Source organism: Vulpes lagopus, chromosome 4 (assembly GCF_018345385.1).
Source record: "Vulpes lagopus strain Blue_001 chromosome 4, ASM1834538v1, whole genome shotgun sequence".
Lineage (NCBI taxonomy): Eukaryota > Metazoa > Chordata > Mammalia > Carnivora > Canidae > Vulpes > Vulpes lagopus.
In genome coordinates, this window is record NC_054827.1 from 92,728,365 (window position 1) to 92,749,743 (window position 21,379).

Consider the following 21,379-nt stretch of genomic DNA (forward strand, 5'->3'; position numbering starts at 1 on the left):
ATGTGAGATAGGCATCTATCAAAATCCTAGAGGAGAACACAGGCAGCAACCCTCTTCTACCTTGGCCACAGCAATTTCTTGCAAGACAGGTCTCCAAAGGCAAGGGAAACAAAAGCAAATTTTTGCTTTTGAACTATTGGGACTTCATCAGGATAAAAAGCTTCTGCACAGCATAGGAAACAGTCGACAAAACTAAAAGTCAACCTACAGAATGGGAGAAAATATCTACAAATGTCTTAACAGATAAAGGGCTAGTATCCAAAATCTATAAAGAACTTACCAACCTCAACATCCAAAAAACAGAAAATCCAGTCAAAAAATGGTCAGATGACCTCAACAGACATTTCTCCAAAGAAGACATACACGTGGCCAAAAGACATAAGAAAAAAAAAAAAAAAACACTTAACATCACTTGGCATCAGGGAAACACAGATCAAAACCACAATGAGATACCACCTCACAGCAGTCAGAATGGCTAAAATTAACAAGTCAGGTAACCACAGGTGTTGGTGAGAATGCAGAGAAAGGGGAACCCTCTTACAATGTTGGTAGAAATGCAAACAGGTACCACCACTGTGGAAAACAGTATGGAGGGGCAGCCCCAGTGGCTTAGTAGTTTAGTGCCACCTTCAGCCCAGGGATTATCCTGGAGACCCCAGATCGAGTCCCACGTCAGGCTCCCTGCATGGAGCCTGCTTCTTCCTCTGCCTATTTCTCTCTCTCTCTCCTTCTGTCTCTAATAAATAAATTTTAGAAAAAAAGAAAACAGTATGGAGGTTCCTCAAAAAGTTGAAAATAGAGCTACCCTACAACCTGGGTATTTAACCCCAAGATACAAATATAGTGTGATACAAAGGGTACCTGCAATCCAATAATTATAGCATCAACGTCCACAATAGCCAAACTATAGAAAGACCCCAGATGTCCATCCACAGATAAATGGATAAAGGTGTGGTATATACATATACAATGGTATACTAGTCAGCCATCAAAAACACGAAATCTTGCCATTTGCAATGATGTGGATGGTACTAAAGGGTATTATGCTAAGCAAAATAAGTCTATCAAAAAAGATAATTATCAATATGATCACTCATATGTGGAAATTAAGAAACAAATTAAGAAACAGAGGATCATAGCAGAAGAGAGGAAGAAATACAACAAGATGAAACCAGAGAGGGAAACAAGCCCTAAAAGATCCTTAATCATAGGAAACTCAGGGCTGCTGTAGGTGAGGAGGCTGGGGGGATAGGATAACTGCATGATGGGCATTAAAGACGGCATATGATGTAATGAGCACTAAGTATTACATAAGATGAATCACTGACCTCTACCTCTGAAACTAATAATACATATATTAATTGAATTTAATTTTTTAAAAAAGTCAAAATAAAAATAAAAATACCCCCCCAAATTACTATGATTCTAACCATCAAACCCACTAAATGTATCCTCAAAGGAAAAGCAAAATGAGTATAATCTCAGTAATGAACACAAATACAAAAGTAAAATTAAAAACAAGTCAACATTGTAGCATCATACTAGAATCCACATAGACTAAGCAGGATTTACTACAGGGAATCAAAGGTAGCTGAAATTAGGAAATATAATAATAATAACCAGAAACAATTCAGAATGTCAATTATTCCACTGTAACTCTCATTTTTTATCATAAAATGCCCAAATAGGAAGGATATAGCAGCTAACTAGCTCTCTGACTCTGGGCAACAGAAATTAAAAGTCATATAACTTCTTAACCTCTGAGTTAAGACACTGAGATGCACACCACTTAAAGATGGACAAAGGGTAAGCCAAATGAGGTCCACTATTCTTCAAAGCTCACTCCTTTTAGGAAAGCGGCACTCCTCATCCTAAGAACATGCCCAGGGCAGCATGAGCACTGCGTACCATTCTCTGTCACAGCCAGGGTTTGAGCGTCCCCGCTCCCACATGCCACATCAATGACCTTCAATCCTTTAAGCCCAGCTACCAGCATCGGGATGGCCTCATCTTCACTGGAGCCTTCAAACAGATAGGACAATTGTTATTTTAAGTCCCTCAAAAGAAATAACCTCCCACTGCATGCTCAAGCTGGCTCAGAGCAAATGTACCATGGCCTAGTCGGCCGTAGTTCCCTCGGCCCCAAGTGTACAGCTCCCCTTCGGCAGTGATGGCCGCACTATATGTGCTTCCACATGCGATGTGCACCACATGCTTCCCAGCCTGCTTTCCAGAGAAAGCAGATATCACCTTAGGCTCTTCCAAAGGCCTGTGGAGAGAAAGAAAACAAATGTAAATGTCCTTTTACACAGATCCTATTAGTGATAGCAAAGAAAATTACTATCTGAATAACCTGGCAGAGTGTCAGAACAGTTTTGCCTTTCAGGTGCCTTATGAAGTAACTAAGGAACATAGAATTCGAACACCCAACACTTCCATGACTGTTTGTTAATTGAGCACCCAATGCCAAACATGGTATGCAGCAGGAATATCAGAACAGGTTTGTTAAAGACTTGTAAAATCAAGTCTAGAGCAGCATTGTTTACAGTGGTGCAAAACAGTGACCCATCCATTGACAGACCACTCAGCAACAGGCACAAAGCACCTACTGACAGGCCCAACAACTTGGCTGAAACTCAGGGATCCTGATACGTCAAAGAGCCAGAGATAAAATACCACTTGTGACAGAGGCCAGATCAGAAACTGGAGGTAGGGAGTAGGGGATGATTGCAAAGGGGTCCAAAGTAGCAGGGGCATCAGAAATGTTCTTTGTCTCAGTTGTGGCAGTTCCCCCATGTGCACACATTTACTGAAACTCATCAAATTTAAAACTAATGGATTTGTAAACCTCATACAGATGGTTAAAATTTATACATTTGTTAAATAAATGAGGAAAGAATGAAGGAGCAAGGTTTACTAATCACACTCAATCTGTATTTTACAAATGAAAAGAGGAAGTATGGGCTAATTAGGTAGAAGTCTTAGTAGTTGGCTCTTCATTTCAAAACTAGTAAAATGCCCTATGCTTATAATCCAGAAAATGATTGACAACACTCAAGTCTATCCTCTCCAAAGACATGGTTTACTACTTTGTGAATAAATAAACGCACACAGAAGAAGGGACATACACAGGCACAAGGAGAGCTGAACAAACCTACTCTCATACCACTTCTCCTTCCTGTTTTTTTTTAAAAAAAAAAAAAAAAAAAGATTTTATTTATTTATTCAGGAGAGACACACACAGAGAAAGGTAGAGACACAGGCAGAGGGAGAAGCAGGTTCCATGCAAGGAGCCCGACATGGGACTCGATCCCGGGTCTCCAGGATCACACCCTGGGCTGCAGGCAGTGCTAAACTGCGCCACTGAGGCTGCCCTCTCCTTCCTGTTCAGCTCAAGTTTCAACCTCCCAAAGTTTCCCTCCAACTCCTAACATCTCTACTGATTTTTTTCCCTTCCCTCAACTTCTCAAGCAATGGACAAGTTACTTAATCTAGCATCTAGCACTTAATCTCAACTGAGTATTATTTAATTAAAAAATTGTGCTTTGTAATTTAGTACAAATTACAAATGACATAAAGGAAGCCAAAAACTAATGTCTCCAGCCTGTATCTCCATCTTTCAAGTCCTCGGTGCCTCATCCATCTCACTCCCTTCTAGTCTGAGAATAACAATCATTCTTTAAAAAAAAAAATTCTAAATTCCATAATTAGCATTCCTTTGTTTCTAACAATCATTTTACCACATTTGTCTGAATCCCTTACAACACTGTCAAGTTTAGGATATTTCTGCTGAATGCTAACACATAACAGACATTGCTCAGCTTTTTTGACAATATGAGATTCTACCTAGGGGGGGCCCACCTCCATCCCACCACAGTTAGAATACGCCAGACACCTCTCAACTCGGCTGTTCATACTTCTAACCCACTTGACGTGGAGTTGCATCTTCAATTTTAACCTAAAGCCTAAGTTTTTCTCCATCAGGCTCCCTACTCAAACCCGAAACATATAAAAGGGTTCCCACCACTCTGTGGCAGCTGTGGGAATTCTCCATTTTTACAAACCCACCATTTTGTTTCACTCCTAGTCTCTCACAATAATCAAAAGCTTCTACAAAATAGGACAGTAAGAAACTACAGAGGGGTATCTGGGTGGCTCAGTGGTTGAGCATCTGCCTTTGGCTTAGTTTGTGATCCCAGGGTCCTGGGATCGAGTCCTGCATCGGGCTCCCTGCAGGGAAGCCTGCTTCTCCCTCTGTCTAGGTCTCTGCTTTTCTCTCTGTGTCTCTCATGGATAAATACAATCTTAAAAAAAAAGAAAAAGAAAAAAGAAACTATTGAGTTTTGTACCTATGAAAATGGAATGGCCTAAGGAAAGTAGGATCTTATCTGATAGAGACATATTGAAGTATTTCTGAATAAAGAAATAAGTAATGTGGGATTTGCTTTAAGAAACTCCACCGTGGGGATCCCTGGGTGGCGCAGCGGTTTGGCGCCTGCCTTTGGCCCAGGGCGCGATCCTGGAGACCCGGGATCGAATCCCGCGTTGGGCTCCCGGTGCATGGAGCCTGCTTCTCCCTCTGCCTGTGTCTCTGCCTCTCTCTCTCTCTCTGTGACTGTCATAAATAAATAAAAATTTAAAAAAAAAAAAAATTTAAAAAAAAAAAAAAGAAACTCCACCGTGTGGGGTATTGGTATGTATAGTTAAAACAGGAGTACCAAAGCTGGAAATTTTGAATATGGGAGAGAAGAACATGAAGGCCAACTAATGTCACCCTCTGTGCTGTGGGCAGAACTCCCATAGTGTCACTCAGGGGCTGACATATCTTGACAGCCTTCTCCATCCTAGCCCTACATGTCAGAGCAAATGGAAAACAACCCAGCCACACTTTTCTTTTCCACCTATTCTGGATAGAGCAACTCAAAGAGAGAACATGTCAATTACAAGAAAGGGCCATACATACACAGTGTCCCCATGGCCCAGTCGTCCACCATCCCCGCAACCCCAGGAATACACCTCTCCCGTGGCCGCCAGAGCCAGGTAGTGGTGACCATCAGAATGGGCAGCAATCTTTACAATGTTTCTGGAGGCAAGACCCTGGACCAGCTGTGGAGCCTAGAACAGTACAAACAGGAAAAAAATTAGTAAGCAATCCTAGGACAATGAAAACAAAAACAACATGACTCTTCTCACTGATGTATCTCATTTTAACAAACCCTCCTCGAACTGAAAGAACATGAGGCTGCCATCCAATTGTCCAGATGACCTGCCCATTACCAACAGAGGAGTAGGCAGCTTCCAAGTGATGTGACATGACTAGGCCACCTCCACATAACGGAAATTCACAAGTCAAGGTGAAAAGCACCTTCCTTTAACAGGAACATGCTCTATCCCCATGAGGCCAAATTCTCTCATCTGTTACTAACTCCCCCCATAGTTGACTGAGTTTACACGTGGAAAATTAGTATACAAATGGAATCATGACAAGCAATAATAAGTGTTACTGTAAGGAGTTCCCAATATTAACAACTAAGAAATTCTGCCCCCAAATCTTGACAATGATTATTAAGATTATTAAATAAAAATAATAAAACAATGAACAAGTGTTTCTAAATCTTCAGAAACCCAATGTCTTAAAGACTAGAACTCTGCAGCACTATAGTAGAAAAGTATCCACAAAGGCAAGCAATCTGGGCCCAAGAACACCCACCAGTGTGTCACTATTGTAGGCCTGCGTGTACACGCGGCCATTCCTCGATAAGATCAAGAAGCGCTTCTCTGCACAGGCGATCTGCGTGACCCCCAGGTTGGCAAGTCCTTCACATTGAATTGGACCAATCACATTAGCGTAGTATTTCCATCCTATTAACCCCCATCCTATGACCTCTTGCAATGATCCCTGTAAGATAACAACGTAAGTAAACATTTTCTTTATGGTAGCAAGAATATTTTCTTCTTAGTCAAAAGAAAGAAAAATTTATGCTATGATTAACACTGAAATACCACAGGATAAAAACAAAGCATGTAAAGAAATACCAAAATAACTCATAACATCCCATATTACCTTAGTTAACAGGTAAGATGAAGTAACTGAACAGGTAATTAATTCTTCCACAGCATTTCATTTTAATAGAAACCACTAAAGAGAAATATAAAGAGGAAGATGGCAGGGTAGGAAGACCCAGGGCTCACCTTGTACAGTGTGGCCACCTAGAGAACACCATGGGTATAAATAACCCAGAAAGCAGCCCAAAGACTGGCAGAAGAGACTTTCTGCAGACAGACATAAACAAGAGGCCAGAGCAAAGCAGATCCATCCCCTTGGATAAGCTCTGGACAAGATCCCATCAAAGATCCCATCAAAGCAAAGCCTGGCAGTGTGCAAGCAGCCCAGACAAGGGCCAACACCACTCCAAAGTGAGTCCTGCTCCAGGGAGAGGGGAAGATAACCACACACTAGTCTGACCGCGACCCCAGCAATGGGCTAGAGGCAGGCAGTTAGTCTGACTACAGCCCCCATCCACCAATAAAAGTTTCTCAGGGACCAAAACAGGGCAAGTACGTACAAGTTTGGTGCTACCTGGTCTGGCTCGACTTGAACCCAAGGCATCCCTGGACTGGCCCACTAACACCACAGGCACCAGACTCTGAACAACAGGCAGAGAACCATCACAAACTGGACTGAAGCAAACAGAGCTCAGCCACAACAGTAGGATACTCCCGTAGCAACACATATAGGAGACATCCTGAAGCACAATTTTCTGGTGAAAAGAAGACATTGCACTGTGGGGCCCTACAGGACCCCTTCTTCATAAAGCTACTACTCTCAAGTGCAGGAAACATAGCTAACTTTCCTAACACATAGGAAAAGACACAGCTTAGACAAAATGAGGAGTCAGAGGAACATGTCCCAAATGAAAGAGCAGAACAAAATCACCTAAACAAAATGGAGATAAGTAATATGTCTGATAGCAAATATAAAGTAATGCTCATAAAGATACTTGATAGAATTGAGAAAGAAGTGCAGGACCTCCATGAGACCCTCCACAAAGAGATAGAAGACCTAAGAAAGAACCAATTAGAGATAACTCATTAAGTGAAATTAAAAATACACCATCAGGAATAAATAGCAAAAAAGAGGAGGGAGAAGAACAGATCAACAACCTGAAGGACAGAGTAATGGAAAGTAATCAAGCTGAGCAAATGAGAGGGGGAAAAAATACGCAAAATGAGAACGGACCCCAAGGAACTCCGCAACACTGTCAAGCATAATGGTCACATGATAGGGATCCCAGAAGAAGAGAGAGAAAAGGGGGCAGAAGACTGAAGAGATAATAGCTTAAAACTTCTTGAATATAGGGAAGGAAAGAAAAATCCAGATCTGGGAGCCACAGAGAGCCAGCCCCCAACCAAACCAACCCAAAGAGGTCTGGCATCAAGACACAAAGCAAATAAGAGAGTCAAAAGAGAATTTTAAAAACAGCAAGAGAAAGTAAAGCAGTTTACATGCAAACAAAAATCATGATAGATGCAAACATGGAATACCGAGTTGCTTTAAAATAAAAAAAGTTCTGTTTACTAATAGAGCAAGCTCCTCAGTATATACTGTGTAGTGAAAAGAACAAGCTACGACATGCTACCAATAACATTTATTCCAGAGAATGCTGAAAGGATATGTGAGAGACTAGAGAAGTAAAAAGCAGCAGGTGTAAAACCAGTAGATGAGAGGACAGGAAGGAGGAAGTAACAGCATCTTTGCACTTAATTTTGATTTTTGAACCATGTGAATATACTTAGTTGGAAAAGAAACAAATGACTATGACTATAAAATGAAATTAAAATATACATCATGATAAATTTAAAAGTTAGGAAAACCTGGATACAAATCCAAATTCTTGTGTGACCCTGGAAAAATCCACTGCCATCCCAAATGACAGTCTTCTTAATCAATACACTGGGGCAGTATTGTGATGATCAGATGCAACTACATGTGGGAAGTCCTCAAGGGGCCTGCATGGCAGGCTCTTCATACATGTGGACTAGTGTTATCACTGCTCTTAGCAGCATCAAGACAGTTCATGGTCTGAGCCCCTACTTTACAAAAATGGCACTGGAACCTCTGTGAGGAAAGCAGAATGGCATGCAGTTGTTTGGATAAAGGAGAGCTCTCTGGGGACACATCTCCTGATTCTAGAACTGGGACAATGGATTGGATCCTAAATCCCTGTGTACCTCAGCTTGCTCATCACTCATTCTGATCATTGATAACACTTTAAACCATATACAAGATTTAAAAAGCTATAAGCCAGCTCTAGCCCCAACACCAGAGAAACTGAGTCTCCATATCAGCACAGAGTGAGAATCTAAGAGTGCTACTAACTATACAACATACAAAGAAGAAACACTGCTATCACACGTACCTTATGAGATGTTGGTGAGCTACACAGAGGTGGCATACAGGGAGTAGCCAGGCGGTCTAAATGGGCCATGACAACAACTGCAGTTTGTCTTAAGTCAATGGCGAGCTCATTGTCTTGTGGAAGAGTAAGGTACCTCAGGAAACTCTCATTGGGGCTCAGAGGACCAGACAAAAGCTACAGAAGAAAAGTAAACAGGCTTCTTGAGAATGGTGGAAAAATTAAAGTAATACAATTAGCCCTTAACCATTCTTTATATTTTGGTACTCAACAGTTAGGCATTATCTGTAAATCTACTCCTTTTGGTCATCAAATGAGAAGTGTTATTGATGCAGTGACACTACACATCTACATATTTACACATTTGCTATAAAACACTACACACAGCAGTGCCTGCACATTTTGCACATCTATTACCCATGTGCATACTACACTCAGGTCAATGACATGGCACAGACACTTTGTAGGCTCAACCCTCCAAGAGCCCTCAGAATACAAAGCAAGCTTCCTAGGAACACAGCACTGCACCTTAACCTGGTTTTGCAAACCAAAACCACTTATTTTAACCTAAATGCCACCCACCCTGGAGTAACCTAATGTTACTCACACATTAAGTAACAAATAAAAAAAAAAAAAAAGTAACAAATATAATTCTTCTAAAAGCAGAGTAGCCTTATTCCCATTAAAGACTGCCAAGTGATAGAAAAATTAACTTTATAATGGAATGATGGCCTTTGTAGAAAAGACCTCTAAGATCAAACTTGTGTCTCTAAAAAGCAGCAGTCCCAGAGTTCAGACCCAGGACCTAGGCAGGCCCTTCTCTGTGACCAGCCTTACTGTTCTAGGACTAAACACAGTGATGACTTAGGTGGCATGCTCCACACAATGCCCCGCACACAGGAAGGGCCAACAAAAAGTAGGCCACTATTTTCAACGCTCTTTTTCTAGTATGTGTTTAAGAGTATGCAGATCAGGGACACTTGGGTAGCTCAATCAGCTAAGCTTCTGAATCTTGATTTTAGCTCAGGTCATGATCTCAGGGTTGTGAGATCAAACCCCAAGTTGGGCTCTGCATTCAGTGGACTGAGTGTCTGTCTGTCTGTCTCTCTCTTTCTCTCTCATTTCTCCTCTCCCTCCCCACCCCCTCTCCCTGCACTCACGCACTCATGCACTCACACACACATTCTCTGTCATAAATAAATAAATCTTATTTTAAAATGTGTGTATGTCAGACTTAGTTCTGTGCTGCAATCCAGCTGGTACTCACTGATCTGAGGCCTTCTCCATAAATGGTATATGGAAGAGCATGAAAGAGGAAGACTTACCTGACTTCTCCAAGCTGGGTCAAAACAAATAAACATAAACCACTAAGCAACCTCATGGTAAAGCAGGTCCTCTGAACTAAACACACATTCTATCCCACACAAGCTAAGCCTCAAGTCCTTGTGCTACCTCCCCACATTATCATTGCAAGTGCCCAAAAGGACCTGCTTGACTCTCACACTTTGTTCCTGAAATATTGTCCGAATTTTTACCCATTTTCATGCCTTCTAACTAACTCCTTCACGGACATAAGCATGACTTCTTTACATCTTCCTCAGCATCTTAAACTCACTCCCCATCACAGCCAAAGCACAGCCAAACCAAGTTTCCAGGCCGCTAGAAATACACAAGCACTAAACCCACGAACGTGAAGGGCTCAAGGCTCCAGTACAGCAGAAAGAAAAAAAAGCAGCAGAGGAATCTCTCTAAAAGTTCAAGCTGATACATGTCAAGAAATACATTCTTCCTACTAGGTACACACAATCCAGAACACACACAGAGGTTACGTGCTTGTGTGATACTCTACCACAGCAACTGAAACTCACCCCATGATAGCCCATACCTGTTCCACACCTGACTCACTGCTGTAATCACCAAATACACACCCTCCCCTAGAGACAACTACTGCCACAGATGTGCACTCCCATCTTGTTTATAAAAGGCTAAATAACTCTTTTAGAAAAACTGAATCAAGGTAGCTACTTAAATGCAAAATCTTGTTATGATACTTACGTGAGTGTCACCCTCTATATGAGGGGCATCTTTACTGCAGATGATGCTCTGGAATCTTTGCAGCAAAGGGAGAAGGGGGGCACTGGTGCCCTGGGCGGACCGCTCATTGTCAGTTTCCTGTGTCCCACTGTCCCACAGTTGCAGCAACAACAGGATGGCAGACAACATTTGGCTGAAAGAGAAAATATCTTTATTCTCTAGCAAAACAGATTAGTTTTTATCACCATGGTCTGTCAAAAATAAAAGCAAACAGCGAAATAAAACAGAAATACTTTAGATTTGAAAGGATACCACTAAAGTAATACCAAAAAAATAATTCCTGGCAGTAAAATCACTGAATAAATACCAAGATTTTAGCAAAGATATCCATCTTCTGAGGATAAGAAATATAAAACCATTTAAGAAACCCAAACAGTATTAAAAAAAAAAAAAAAAGAAAGAAAGAAAAGAAAAGAAAAAGAAACTCAAACAGTACAATTTTTTTTTTTTTAAGTAGGCTCCACATCTAGAATGGAGCCCAATACGGGGGCTTGTACTCACAACCTTGAGGTCAAGAGCTAAGTCAAAATCAAGAGACAGGGGATCCCTGGGTGGCTCAGCAGTTTAGCACCAGCCTTCGGCCCAGGGTGTGATCCTGGAGTCCTGGGATCGAGTACCCCAACAGGCTCCCTTCATGGAGCCTGCTTCTCCCTCTGCCTGTCTCTGCCTCTCTCTCTCTCTCTCTCTCTCATGAATAAATAAATAAAATCTTAAAAAAAAAAAAAAAAGAAAAGAGGGGATCCCTGGGTGGCTCAGTGGTTTAGCACCTGCCTTCGGTGCTGAGCATGATCCTGGAGTCCCAGGATCAAGTCTCACGTCAGGCTCCCTGCATGGAACCTGCTTCTCCCTCTGGCTGTGTCTCTGCTTCTCTCTCTCTCTCTGTATCTCTCATGAATAAATAAATAAAATCTTTAAAAAAGAAAAAAAGAAAAGAAAAGAAATCAAGAGTCAGACGCTTAGCCTACTAAGGTACCAAGGTATCCCTCAAACAGCACTTTCTAAAGGGAACTTCTAGGACCTTAACTGATGGAATAAAGATCATTTGAGGAAAATTCAAAGGGAAAAAAAAAAAAAAAAAAAAAACAGCTCCTACATTACTAGAAAATTGAACATAAAAAAAGTGAAGAAAACATACGTGTACCCAGGTTAGACAGAAGAGAAAGTCCTAGGAAGTGGTTCTTTGATTACAGAACACCACACGTTTTCTATAATCACAAATGATTCAATGAAATAACCATAAAATGAAACAAATGTTCAGATACAGAAGCATTTCCCTGACATACTCCCAGCCTGTGATTCTCCTCACCTCAGCGTGCCTCTCTGCACAGCCAGCTCTAACAGGATGGCCAGGGCCAGGTGCTGGTCCTGCAGAGGGATGCTTCCAGGCCCTTTGGTACCAGGTGTTCCATGAACATCCCTGAATTGAAAACAGTAGACCCAAGAACAAAGTAACATGTGATCTTAAAAACAGCATGTATATTTTTAATATTTAGAATCAAGTTTCTGAGACTTAATACTCAAATTTAATCCGAAAAAAAAAAATTTAATCCGAGATTTTAAAGTATACAATTAATTTGTAAACATTATTGAACGGATTAATTCAGATACTATGACTATATTAGAAAACATTCCAGCATCCATAGCATAAAATTCTTTTTATCATTATTCAAATCATGGGTAGAAAAATGTTTAGATGTTTCCACTTTCAATGACATGTAAGGCTATTAGAATATTAACATCCCTCTATGTAAACGTAGAAAAATCAACTTCTAAAACCACCTGGCAAACACAAGCAAAATGTCTATGTGTATTTTTCTCTGATCAAAGAAATATTTCAACTTTTCCCCAATGATAAATAACAAGTCTTCTTAACCCAAGATGGGGAAGAGAGGACCTTCTGATATCACCATTACAGTTGAATTTTTGAAACTACAGTTGACCCTGAACAAGTTTGAATTGCACAGGTTTACTTATACAGATTTTTTTCAATATATATATATATATATATATAGAAAAATTTGGGGGAGATTTTCAATAATTTGAAAAAACTCACAGATGAACTATGTAGCCTAGAAACACCAAAAAGTTTAAGATTAGATAGTATAATAAGAATACAGTATATAATACAGATAATAACATATTTGTTAATCCACTGTCTATGTTACCGGTCAGGCTTCCAGTTCACAGTATGCTATATGGATTTTAAACTGTGTGGGGGATAGCACCTCTAATCCCCACAGGGTTCAAGGATCAAATTCGAAGCCTATTTCAGGGCCCACGGCCCTAAATCTTGCTGCAATGCCTTCATCAGCACGCTAGGGAGGGGAACTCATGGCCTGTTGGCATAGAGACCTCGGGTGTCCCTCCCTGAATACCGAAAGGACACAGCAGTGACCTTAGGCAAAAGGAATGGGAAAAGATTCACTTTTGCTCTAATTATGCCTTTGCTGCCGAATTATATATTGACTATATACATTTTTCTTTAAATTTAAAAACCGAGGCAGCCTGGGTGGCTCAGCGGTTTAGCGCCACCTTCAGCCCAGGGCGTGATCCCGGAGACCCGGGATCAAGTCCCACGTCAGGTTACCTTCATGGAACCTGCTTCTCCCTCTGCCTCTTTCTCGGTCTCTTGCATGAATAAATAAATATTTTAAAAATAAAAATAAATTTAAAAATGGTTAACAAAAACATATAGCACCTAAGACCAAAGTTCATGACTTTCCTTACAGAAAAATGATTCACGTTCAAAATATTTTTACACTAAAATGAACAGATGCAGGTTTAAACATTTTGATCTTGGGTGGTTATTTAGTCCTACATTGTCTATTAAAACAACACCCATCACTCAGAATGACAGCATTCACATTCTCACCAAGAAGCACACAATAAGTGCTCAAACATTTTATGAATGACTAATTCCCAAATCATAAAATATCTGAAAAAATACATTATAAAAACATCTTTCATTTTCCACCTGATTCAATACAATATGGGTCTAATCCTGGGTCTAATCAGAGATTCAAAAGCAAATATTTGAAAACCTAAAAACTAAGATCTAGAATCACAGAGCTAAGGGTGAGCTGGAAACAGCACAAACCTGCTCTAAAGAGAAGCCAGTGAGATGAGACTTTGAAGCATGTTAGGATCATTCACGCAGTAAGATGTGAAAAGAAAGAACTTACCCTGTCACGACGGATCTCAAGAACCTGGTTGCTCTCTCTACCACCTCCAGCCACACAGAGGACACAGTGCTTTCATCGAAGAGTGAGGCCTCAGGCAGAGCTCTCAAGGCATCCAGGGACTCCTGCAACAGCTCGCTGCAGAGATCTGCATCCTCCCCTGGGCACACACGTGTATCAGAGGAGGCCACCCACTCCTTAAGCAGCACTGACAAGTAAAGCCCTCCCCACTTTCCCAGAGAGGCCTCCTATTCCTCCATGTGAGAGTATGCCACTGTCACATTTTCAATCCCTCACTTTTCTCTCAACAAGATACTCTAAGAACTCAAGAGATTAAAACTTAATACAAGTGCCCCAAAGTCAGTTCAACTCGCCCATGAGCAATTCTAACTTCTTGTTCTCCTAGAAAATAAATCAGCATTGATGCACTGCAGTGGTTCACCTGGGATGTACACACATATGCGCTTTTTTTCTTTTTTTTTTTTAAAGAACAGACCTGAAAAATCAAACAGACTTAAGCCCCTCATTCTATAAACAAAAAAAAAATGAGGCACAGAGAGCATATGGGATCAGACCAAGCACATGTGGTGGCAGAACTGAGAAGACCACCCAAGTCTCCTGATGTGTTGGGGTTAACAGAACACTCTAGGCCTACATACCTGACCGCCAGGCCCTGCGTAAGAAGGCAAAGGCAAAGGAGAGAGCTGCTCGGGATCCAACTCTTGCAAGTCCTTCCACTCCTTTGCCTGTGGGCCGGGAACTGTGGACAACACATATGGGAGTTGTAATAACTGGTCAGTCAGAGTAATGTGCAAATACTAAAATAAGATAAATAATATGGAAGGATTTATATGAAAATGTGATCAATGGATTTCTTCAGACAGCAGGAAGACACTGTGTGACTTTTAGTTTCATATTTAAAAACTTATCAAATGTCCTTTGTAATGGAAATTTTTACTTTAAGAAAACATTTAGAATTTTAAGTGAATTGCAAAAATATTCACAAAATAATCTGAGAGCTGATATTATTAGAGAGAAACACAGGGTAAGCAGAAAATAGACATAAATACATAAATGGGGAGATTAAATGGCATGTAGTAAAGAAAAGGCAGGTAAGGTGATTGAAGAACACACAAAGAATATGACAAATGCCTGAGACTGCACCCAGGGCTATGGAATCTATACTTTGGACTCTTTTAGATCTATGTGATGACGAGGAATAGAGATCCATGTATGTCTCCTATTCTCTTTTGCCCCTATCCTGTTGAGCTTAACCTTTCCTGAATTTAGTGCCTATCATTCTCATGAATCCTTTAAGTTTTTTACCATTTATATTTATAAAGTTAACAAGATATGCATGTTTTTAAAAAGTTATACAAACAGCATATAATAAAAATCATTCTAAAAAACAAACTACAATACAAAAAGTATACAATATAAACTTAATCATGCTTAGCAAGTACTTTTATTTTCAACTTTACACAGCTGAATATTTCTACTATATACAGTATCCTTCAAACTTACTAGATTTGCTTTTAAAAATGGGTAATGAGGGACACCTGGGGGGCTCAGCGGTTGAGCATCTGCCTTTGGCTCAGGGCATGATCCTGGGGTCCCCTGTGGGAAGCCTGCTTCTCTCTCTGCCTATGTCTCTGTGTCTCTCATGAATAAATATTTTTTTTTAAATGGGTAATGATATGGAATGATCATCCATAGAGATGTCAAATAAAATTAGTAGGGAAGAACGTGGGGACCCCACAGAGGCAGCTAGTATGTATATATCTATGAATCTTGAGCTTTAGGAGGGGAGCTCATGAGAAGACACACACAAAAAAAAAACCTTAATTAATAACTGCCTTTAATGAAGGAATTGAGTGCCTACGAGACAGGAATAAGGAAACTTACACTTTATTTCTGAATAAGAAATATAATGATCTTTAAATTAGCAACACATATGCTGAATCTATTCAGATGAGGTACGAGGAGCCCTCACCAGAAAACTGCTTCAAGAGAAGCATGAAACTGGGGCTCCCCTCAGGCAATCATAACCTTGGCCCTGGAGAAAGAGCCCAACAGTCCTAAATCTGTACAGTGTAAGTCACTCTCTGTTTTACAAATACTCAAGAAACACTAACACACAAATAGTTTGGATCCATGCCCATCCACACCAGTCAACCATCCAACCCATTGCTAGTTCCACAAAAAAGGTAAAACCCACCACTAACCAGTAAGTTGAGAAATGAGGAAAAGAAATCTATAAAAATGTAGAACATATCACTAACAGAATAGCTAAAACAAAGATGTAATAACACCAAATGCTGACAAGAATGTGGAAAAACTAAACCACTCATACATAGCTGATTAGACTGTAAAATTGTACAGCCATTCTAGAAAGAGCATGGCAATGTTCTGCAAACCTAAACATAAGACATAGGAACTGAACTCCAGCGCATTTATTCCAAAAAATAAAACTTAGGTTCACACAAAAACCTGCCCACAAATATTCATAGCAGCTTTATTCATAATGCTCAAAATTGTTAAGTAACTGAGTGTCCTTCAATAGATGAATAAACAAAATGAAATTCAACCATGTCATAGAAATCTATGTAATGATGATACATGCCAACTACTTGGAAAAATCTCAAGGAGATAACACTGACTGATATAAGCCAAGGTTACAGAACAGACATCAAGAACAGACTAGGGGCTACCCAAGGAGACAGAAGGCGGCAAGGGAAAGGAAGTGAGTGTCATTATAAAAAGGCTCCTTGTCCTGTACTCTATGGCACTGGTAACAGAAATCCACACCTGTGATAAAATCATATGGAAAGGCACGCATATGTGCCTGTACACACACAGGCACGCATACACACACACGAGTTGAGAACATGTAAAACTGAGGAAATCTGAGTGAGAGAAGTCATCTGGATCAGAGTCAATATCCTCAATGTGACAGTAAACCATAGTTTTGTAAGTGGCTACCACTGGAGGAAAGTAGGTGAAGGGTATAAGGACCTTGAGAACTTGTTTGGAGGTTCTAGCAGGGGAGCGCAGCTACTCGTATACCCTTGACCGAAGAACGGTCCTCCTCTATCGGGGATGGTCGTCTTCGACCGAGCGTGCAGCTTCGGGAGGGACGCACATGGAGCGGTGAGGGAGGAACGGGACACCCGCCTAGCCAGCCAGATCAGCCAAATCAACCCTGGCGATCAATGGGGTGACAGATGTCGCAGCCAGATCACCCTCACATCCAGGTGAAGGGTATAAGGAATCTGTACTATTTCTTGCAACTCCATATGAACCCACAATCATCTCAAAATACGTATTTTTTTAATTTTAGGAATTTGCTTGACCTAGTGAAAGGTAGATTTCAATTTTCATCAACACTTATGTCACCACAAAGAAAAAGCACAGAGAAAAATCAGTTGGGGTCTCAGTCACTTCTGCATCTCAGAATATTCAGTCTCATTTAACAAACACATAAAAGTGCTTAAAGAGTCTTAAAACCTACCACCTCCATAGGCAGAACCCCTCTATGATCAGTGATCACCACAAAGGACCACTCACTTTCCAGACAAGAAGGAAAGAAAGAACCGTGCTGCTGGCTATCATCACATGTGTAGGAATCCTCTGTCACTTGGTTTACCTTAAAACTATCAAATATAGAACATGTAATCTGATTTCAGCTAGATTTAAAAAGAAAAACAAAACATGAAAAATGCTTCATTTAGCACTTATTGTTCCATGCAGCAAGATAATAAGGTGTTTCGCGTTTTTTGTTTTTTTGCCCACTGCTTCTTTCTGCCCCTGTACATTTCATGTGCTCCATAGGGAATAAAAGTCAGTATTACAATCAAATAAAACCAACTCTTTTTGCTACATAAAATATGGGTTATACCTAGAAATATCTTAGTCAAGCCTTCTGAGAACAAAACTGTGGTAGACAGCCACAATTCGGAAAAACAAAACTTTATATAAAGCCTTAAGCATTCTAGTTAATGTCTCAGAAAATCTGCCAATGTATACCAATATATTAAAAAACTATATGCCTGAAAGCATCTCTTACAATAAAAGAATTAGAAAATCACATTAGGAAGAAAAAAATAAACATCTAAACTAGCTCCTCACTAAATATCATGATCTGACTACTCTACCCTACCCAGTAGCAAAATAAGACAAAAAGAATGTTAATGTTCAGACACCATTTTCAAAAATCTAGACATGTTTGTCTCCACCTTTGCTGGCTTCCACAGTTTCTTTACCGAAAGAAAAGGGTTTTTAAATAATGGCACAGATTATGAAGCACAGTTTGTTATTCTGAGCAAATGGGCAAAGCCATTCTCCAGACTATATGAAACTACAAAAAAGGAAAGCAAGAATAAAATGTCCTGGGGGATCCCTGGGTGGCTCAGCGGTTTGGCGCCTGCCTTTGGCCCAGGGCGCAATCCTGGAGTCCCGGGATCGAGTCCCACGTCGGGCTCCCAGCATGGAGCCTGCTTCTCCCTCCTGCTGTGTCTCTGCCTCTCTCTCTCTCTCTCTCTCTCTATCATAAATAAATAAATAAATCTTTAAAATAAAATATCCTAAGTATATTGCAAGTCAAACTTAAACTTGCCTTAACAAAACAACCTGTATTTTATATTTAGCTGGTATCAGGATTCCTTCTTCATTATATTATTACCTTTTTTTGTCCACAGGAGGCAAAGAAACACTGCTGCTTTTCCACTTAACTTTGACATTCTCCTGGAAAACAGTTCTATTCAAGGCAATGAAATACCGTTCCAAAATAACCAGCCTCTGCTTGAGTCTCAGGGCTGAAAGGGTAGTAGTGGCTGACTGGATGGCCAGAGTTTGCTGTTCTTTAACCAACACAGACAGACATTCTTTCAATTCATTCACATCTAGAAAACAAGAGAAGAAAATACTCGACCTCTCAGTATCTTCCATATAGTTTGGAACAATGTTAATAAAATGGATAATAGCAATAGTATCTACACTTGAGTACTTAATATGGGCCAAAAATGGTTTTAAGCACCTTACACATACAAGGTAATTCTCATAGTCTCACATGATATTACCCCATCAAGAGATAATATTGTACATGTATTTTAAGGACCAGGAAACTGAGGCACAGAGAATTTACTCAAGGTGACCCAGAGGATTACAGTACATGAGACAGACCACTGTTAGCCACCATGGTATGTAGCCTCTCTGAAGCACTATTAAAGGTTTTAACACAAAATTGTAAAGTCAATACTTATCAGCAGCATATTTCCTACACACAGAGAAAATCTCTACCCATTATATTCATGTTATATAACCAAACTCAAAATAAAAATGTTTCAATAAAATTGCCTAGCACACATGACTCATGAAAGGTAATACATTTACTGGAATATTTCAGAGGAAGATAAAATAATTACACTAAACTTTAACAACACAGTCTTAAACTATACAGGTCCACTTATACACACATTTTTTTCAATATATTGGCAATTTTTTTGGAGATCTGCAACAATTTGAAAAAACTCACAGACAAATCACAAAACCTAAAAATATAAAAAAAATTAAGAAGTTAGGTATGTCATGAATGGACAAAATACATGTAACTACTAGTCTATTTTATCATTTGCTACCACAAAATATACACAAATCTATTATAGTTAAAATTTATCAATACTTATGACAAATACTTACAGTCCCTACAAGGTTGAAAGAAATGTAAACAAATCTAAAGATACAGTATTAAATCACAAGAACATAAAATTAACCACAGTACATACTTAATGTAACATACTACTATAACAATTTCATAACCACTCCTGTTGTTTTTGTAGTGAGCTCCAGGATTGCAAATATCGGCTTACAACACCAGGAGATGCTAACCATCTCCACATGAGCACCTGTCTAGTAAATTGCAGACTGCAGTAAAAAATGATCTCTAGTAGTTCTCATATATCTTTTCACTGTGTTTAGTGCAATATCATAAACCTTGAATAAAACTATGGGACTCCTACAGAGTGTCACTCATGATCTGGAAGTGCTCCCAAGAAGCAGAGAAAATTCTTGACATTATAAGAAAAGGTTGAACTGTTTGATAAATACCATAGACTGAGGTCTACAGCTGTGACTATCTGTCATTTCAAGATAAATGAATCCAGTGTAAGAACCGATGTTAAAAAAAAAAAAAAAGAGGAAATTCATGAAACTGACACAGCAGCTACACCAGCAGACACAAAAACATTGTACTTTCTGTGAAATACCTTTTTATGTGGTATTGAAAATGCCGATTTTATGCGGGTGAAGGATTGCTATAAGAAAGGAACACCTATAGAGACTCTAATGTGATTAAAGAAAAAGCAAAGCCATTTTCCAATGACAACCTAAAGCAAAGTGTAGGTGAAGATCAAAAGTTGGAGAATTTAATGCCAATAAGATGGTTTGATAATTTCAAAAAGAGGTCTGGCTTAAAAAATGTCAACAGGAAAAGCAGCTTGTCAATCAAGAGGAAGTAGACAAAGTCTCAAAATGCCATTCAGAAAGTCACTGAGTCACTGTGCATGCACAGGTTTGTTTTTTTGTTTTGTTTTGTTTTTTTATGATAGTCACACAGAGAGAGAGAGAGAGAGAGAGAGAGAGAGAGAGAGAGAGAGAGGCAGAGACACAGGCAGAGGGAGAAGCAGGCTCCATGCAGGGAGCCCGATGTGGGATTCGATCCCGGATCTCCAGGATCGTGCCCTGGGCCAAAGGCAGGCGCCAAACCGCTGCGCCACCCAGGGATCCCTGCACAGGTTTTTAATAAAAATGAAATTGTCCTATTCTGGGGGGGGAAAAATGCCACAAACAGCAGTTATTACTAAGGAGGAGAAGTGAGCACTAGGACTTAAGGCAGGCAAGGCTAGAAAAACTGCACTGTTCTGGTACAAATGCAGAAGGTTTACCATTAGGACTGCCCTTATCTATAAAGCTGCTAATCCCCAACCTTTGAAGGGCAAACAAAGATAAACACCAACTGCCAGTCTTGTGGCAGTCCATCAAGAAGGCCTGGACAAGAGCCCTTTTCCTGGAAAAGAAAAGGAATTAATTAGTAACAAAAAAAACATATGAAAGTATAAATCTCATTAGAAAGAAAAATATAGGGATCCCTGGGTGGCGCAGCAGTTTAGCGCCTGCCTTTGGCCCAGGGCGCGATCCTGGAGACCCGGGATCGAATCCCACATCAGGCTCCCGGTGCATGGAGCCTGCTTCTCCTTCTGCCTGTGTCTCTGCCTCTCTCTCTCTCTCTGTGTGTGTGTGTGTGTGTGTGACTATAATACATAAATAAATAAAATTTAAAAAAAAAAAAGAAAGAAAAATATAGGGACAACTGGGTGGGCTCAGTGGTTGGGCATCTGCCTTTGGCTCAGGGCATGATCCTGGGGTGCAGGATCGAGTTCAATATCAGGCTCCCTGGGAGGAGCTTGCTTCTCCTCGGCCTATGCCTCTGCCTCTATCTCTGTGTCTCTCATTAATAAATAAATAAAATCTCAAAAAAAAAGAAAAAGAAAGATAAATATACAGTAAAGGTAAGTGATTAATCACTTATAAACCTAGCATAAAAGTCAAAAGACAAAATTAGTAAAAGTAAGTACAAGTATAATAGTTAAGAGATACACAAGATAAAAAGATGTAAACTATGACATCAAAACA

At 40.0% G+C, this 21,379-nt stretch overlaps 1 protein-coding gene across 7 annotated transcripts in view; it reads right to left on the minus strand.

Annotated features, from left to right (window-relative positions):
• HERC2 (HECT and RLD domain containing E3 ubiquitin protein ligase 2) overlaps positions 1-21,379 on the minus strand; it is a 243,873-nt gene that overhangs the window by 173,383 nt on the left and 49,111 nt on the right. For 6 of the 7 annotated variants that reach the window (XM_041751247.1, XM_041751245.1, XM_041751249.1 and 3 more), the window contains 10 exons: positions 18,372-18,591; positions 14,350-14,450; positions 13,694-13,850; positions 11,818-11,928; positions 10,473-10,644; positions 8,421-8,594; positions 5,711-5,899; positions 4,964-5,115; positions 2,112-2,269; positions 1,909-2,022 (listed from right to left, as the gene is read on the minus strand). In XM_041751247.1, the coding sequence (XP_041607181.1) occupies positions 1,909-2,022; positions 2,112-2,269; positions 4,964-5,115; positions 5,711-5,899; positions 8,421-8,594; positions 10,473-10,644; positions 11,818-11,928; positions 13,694-13,850; positions 14,350-14,450; positions 18,372-18,591 (1,548 nt within the window). Of the gene's footprint in view, positions 1-1,908; positions 2,023-2,111; positions 2,270-4,963; positions 5,116-5,710; positions 5,900-8,420; positions 8,595-10,472; positions 10,645-11,817; positions 11,929-13,693; positions 13,851-14,349; positions 14,453-18,371; positions 18,592-21,379 lie in introns of those variants that run through there. The other variant, XM_041751250.1, reaches the window with a different exon arrangement.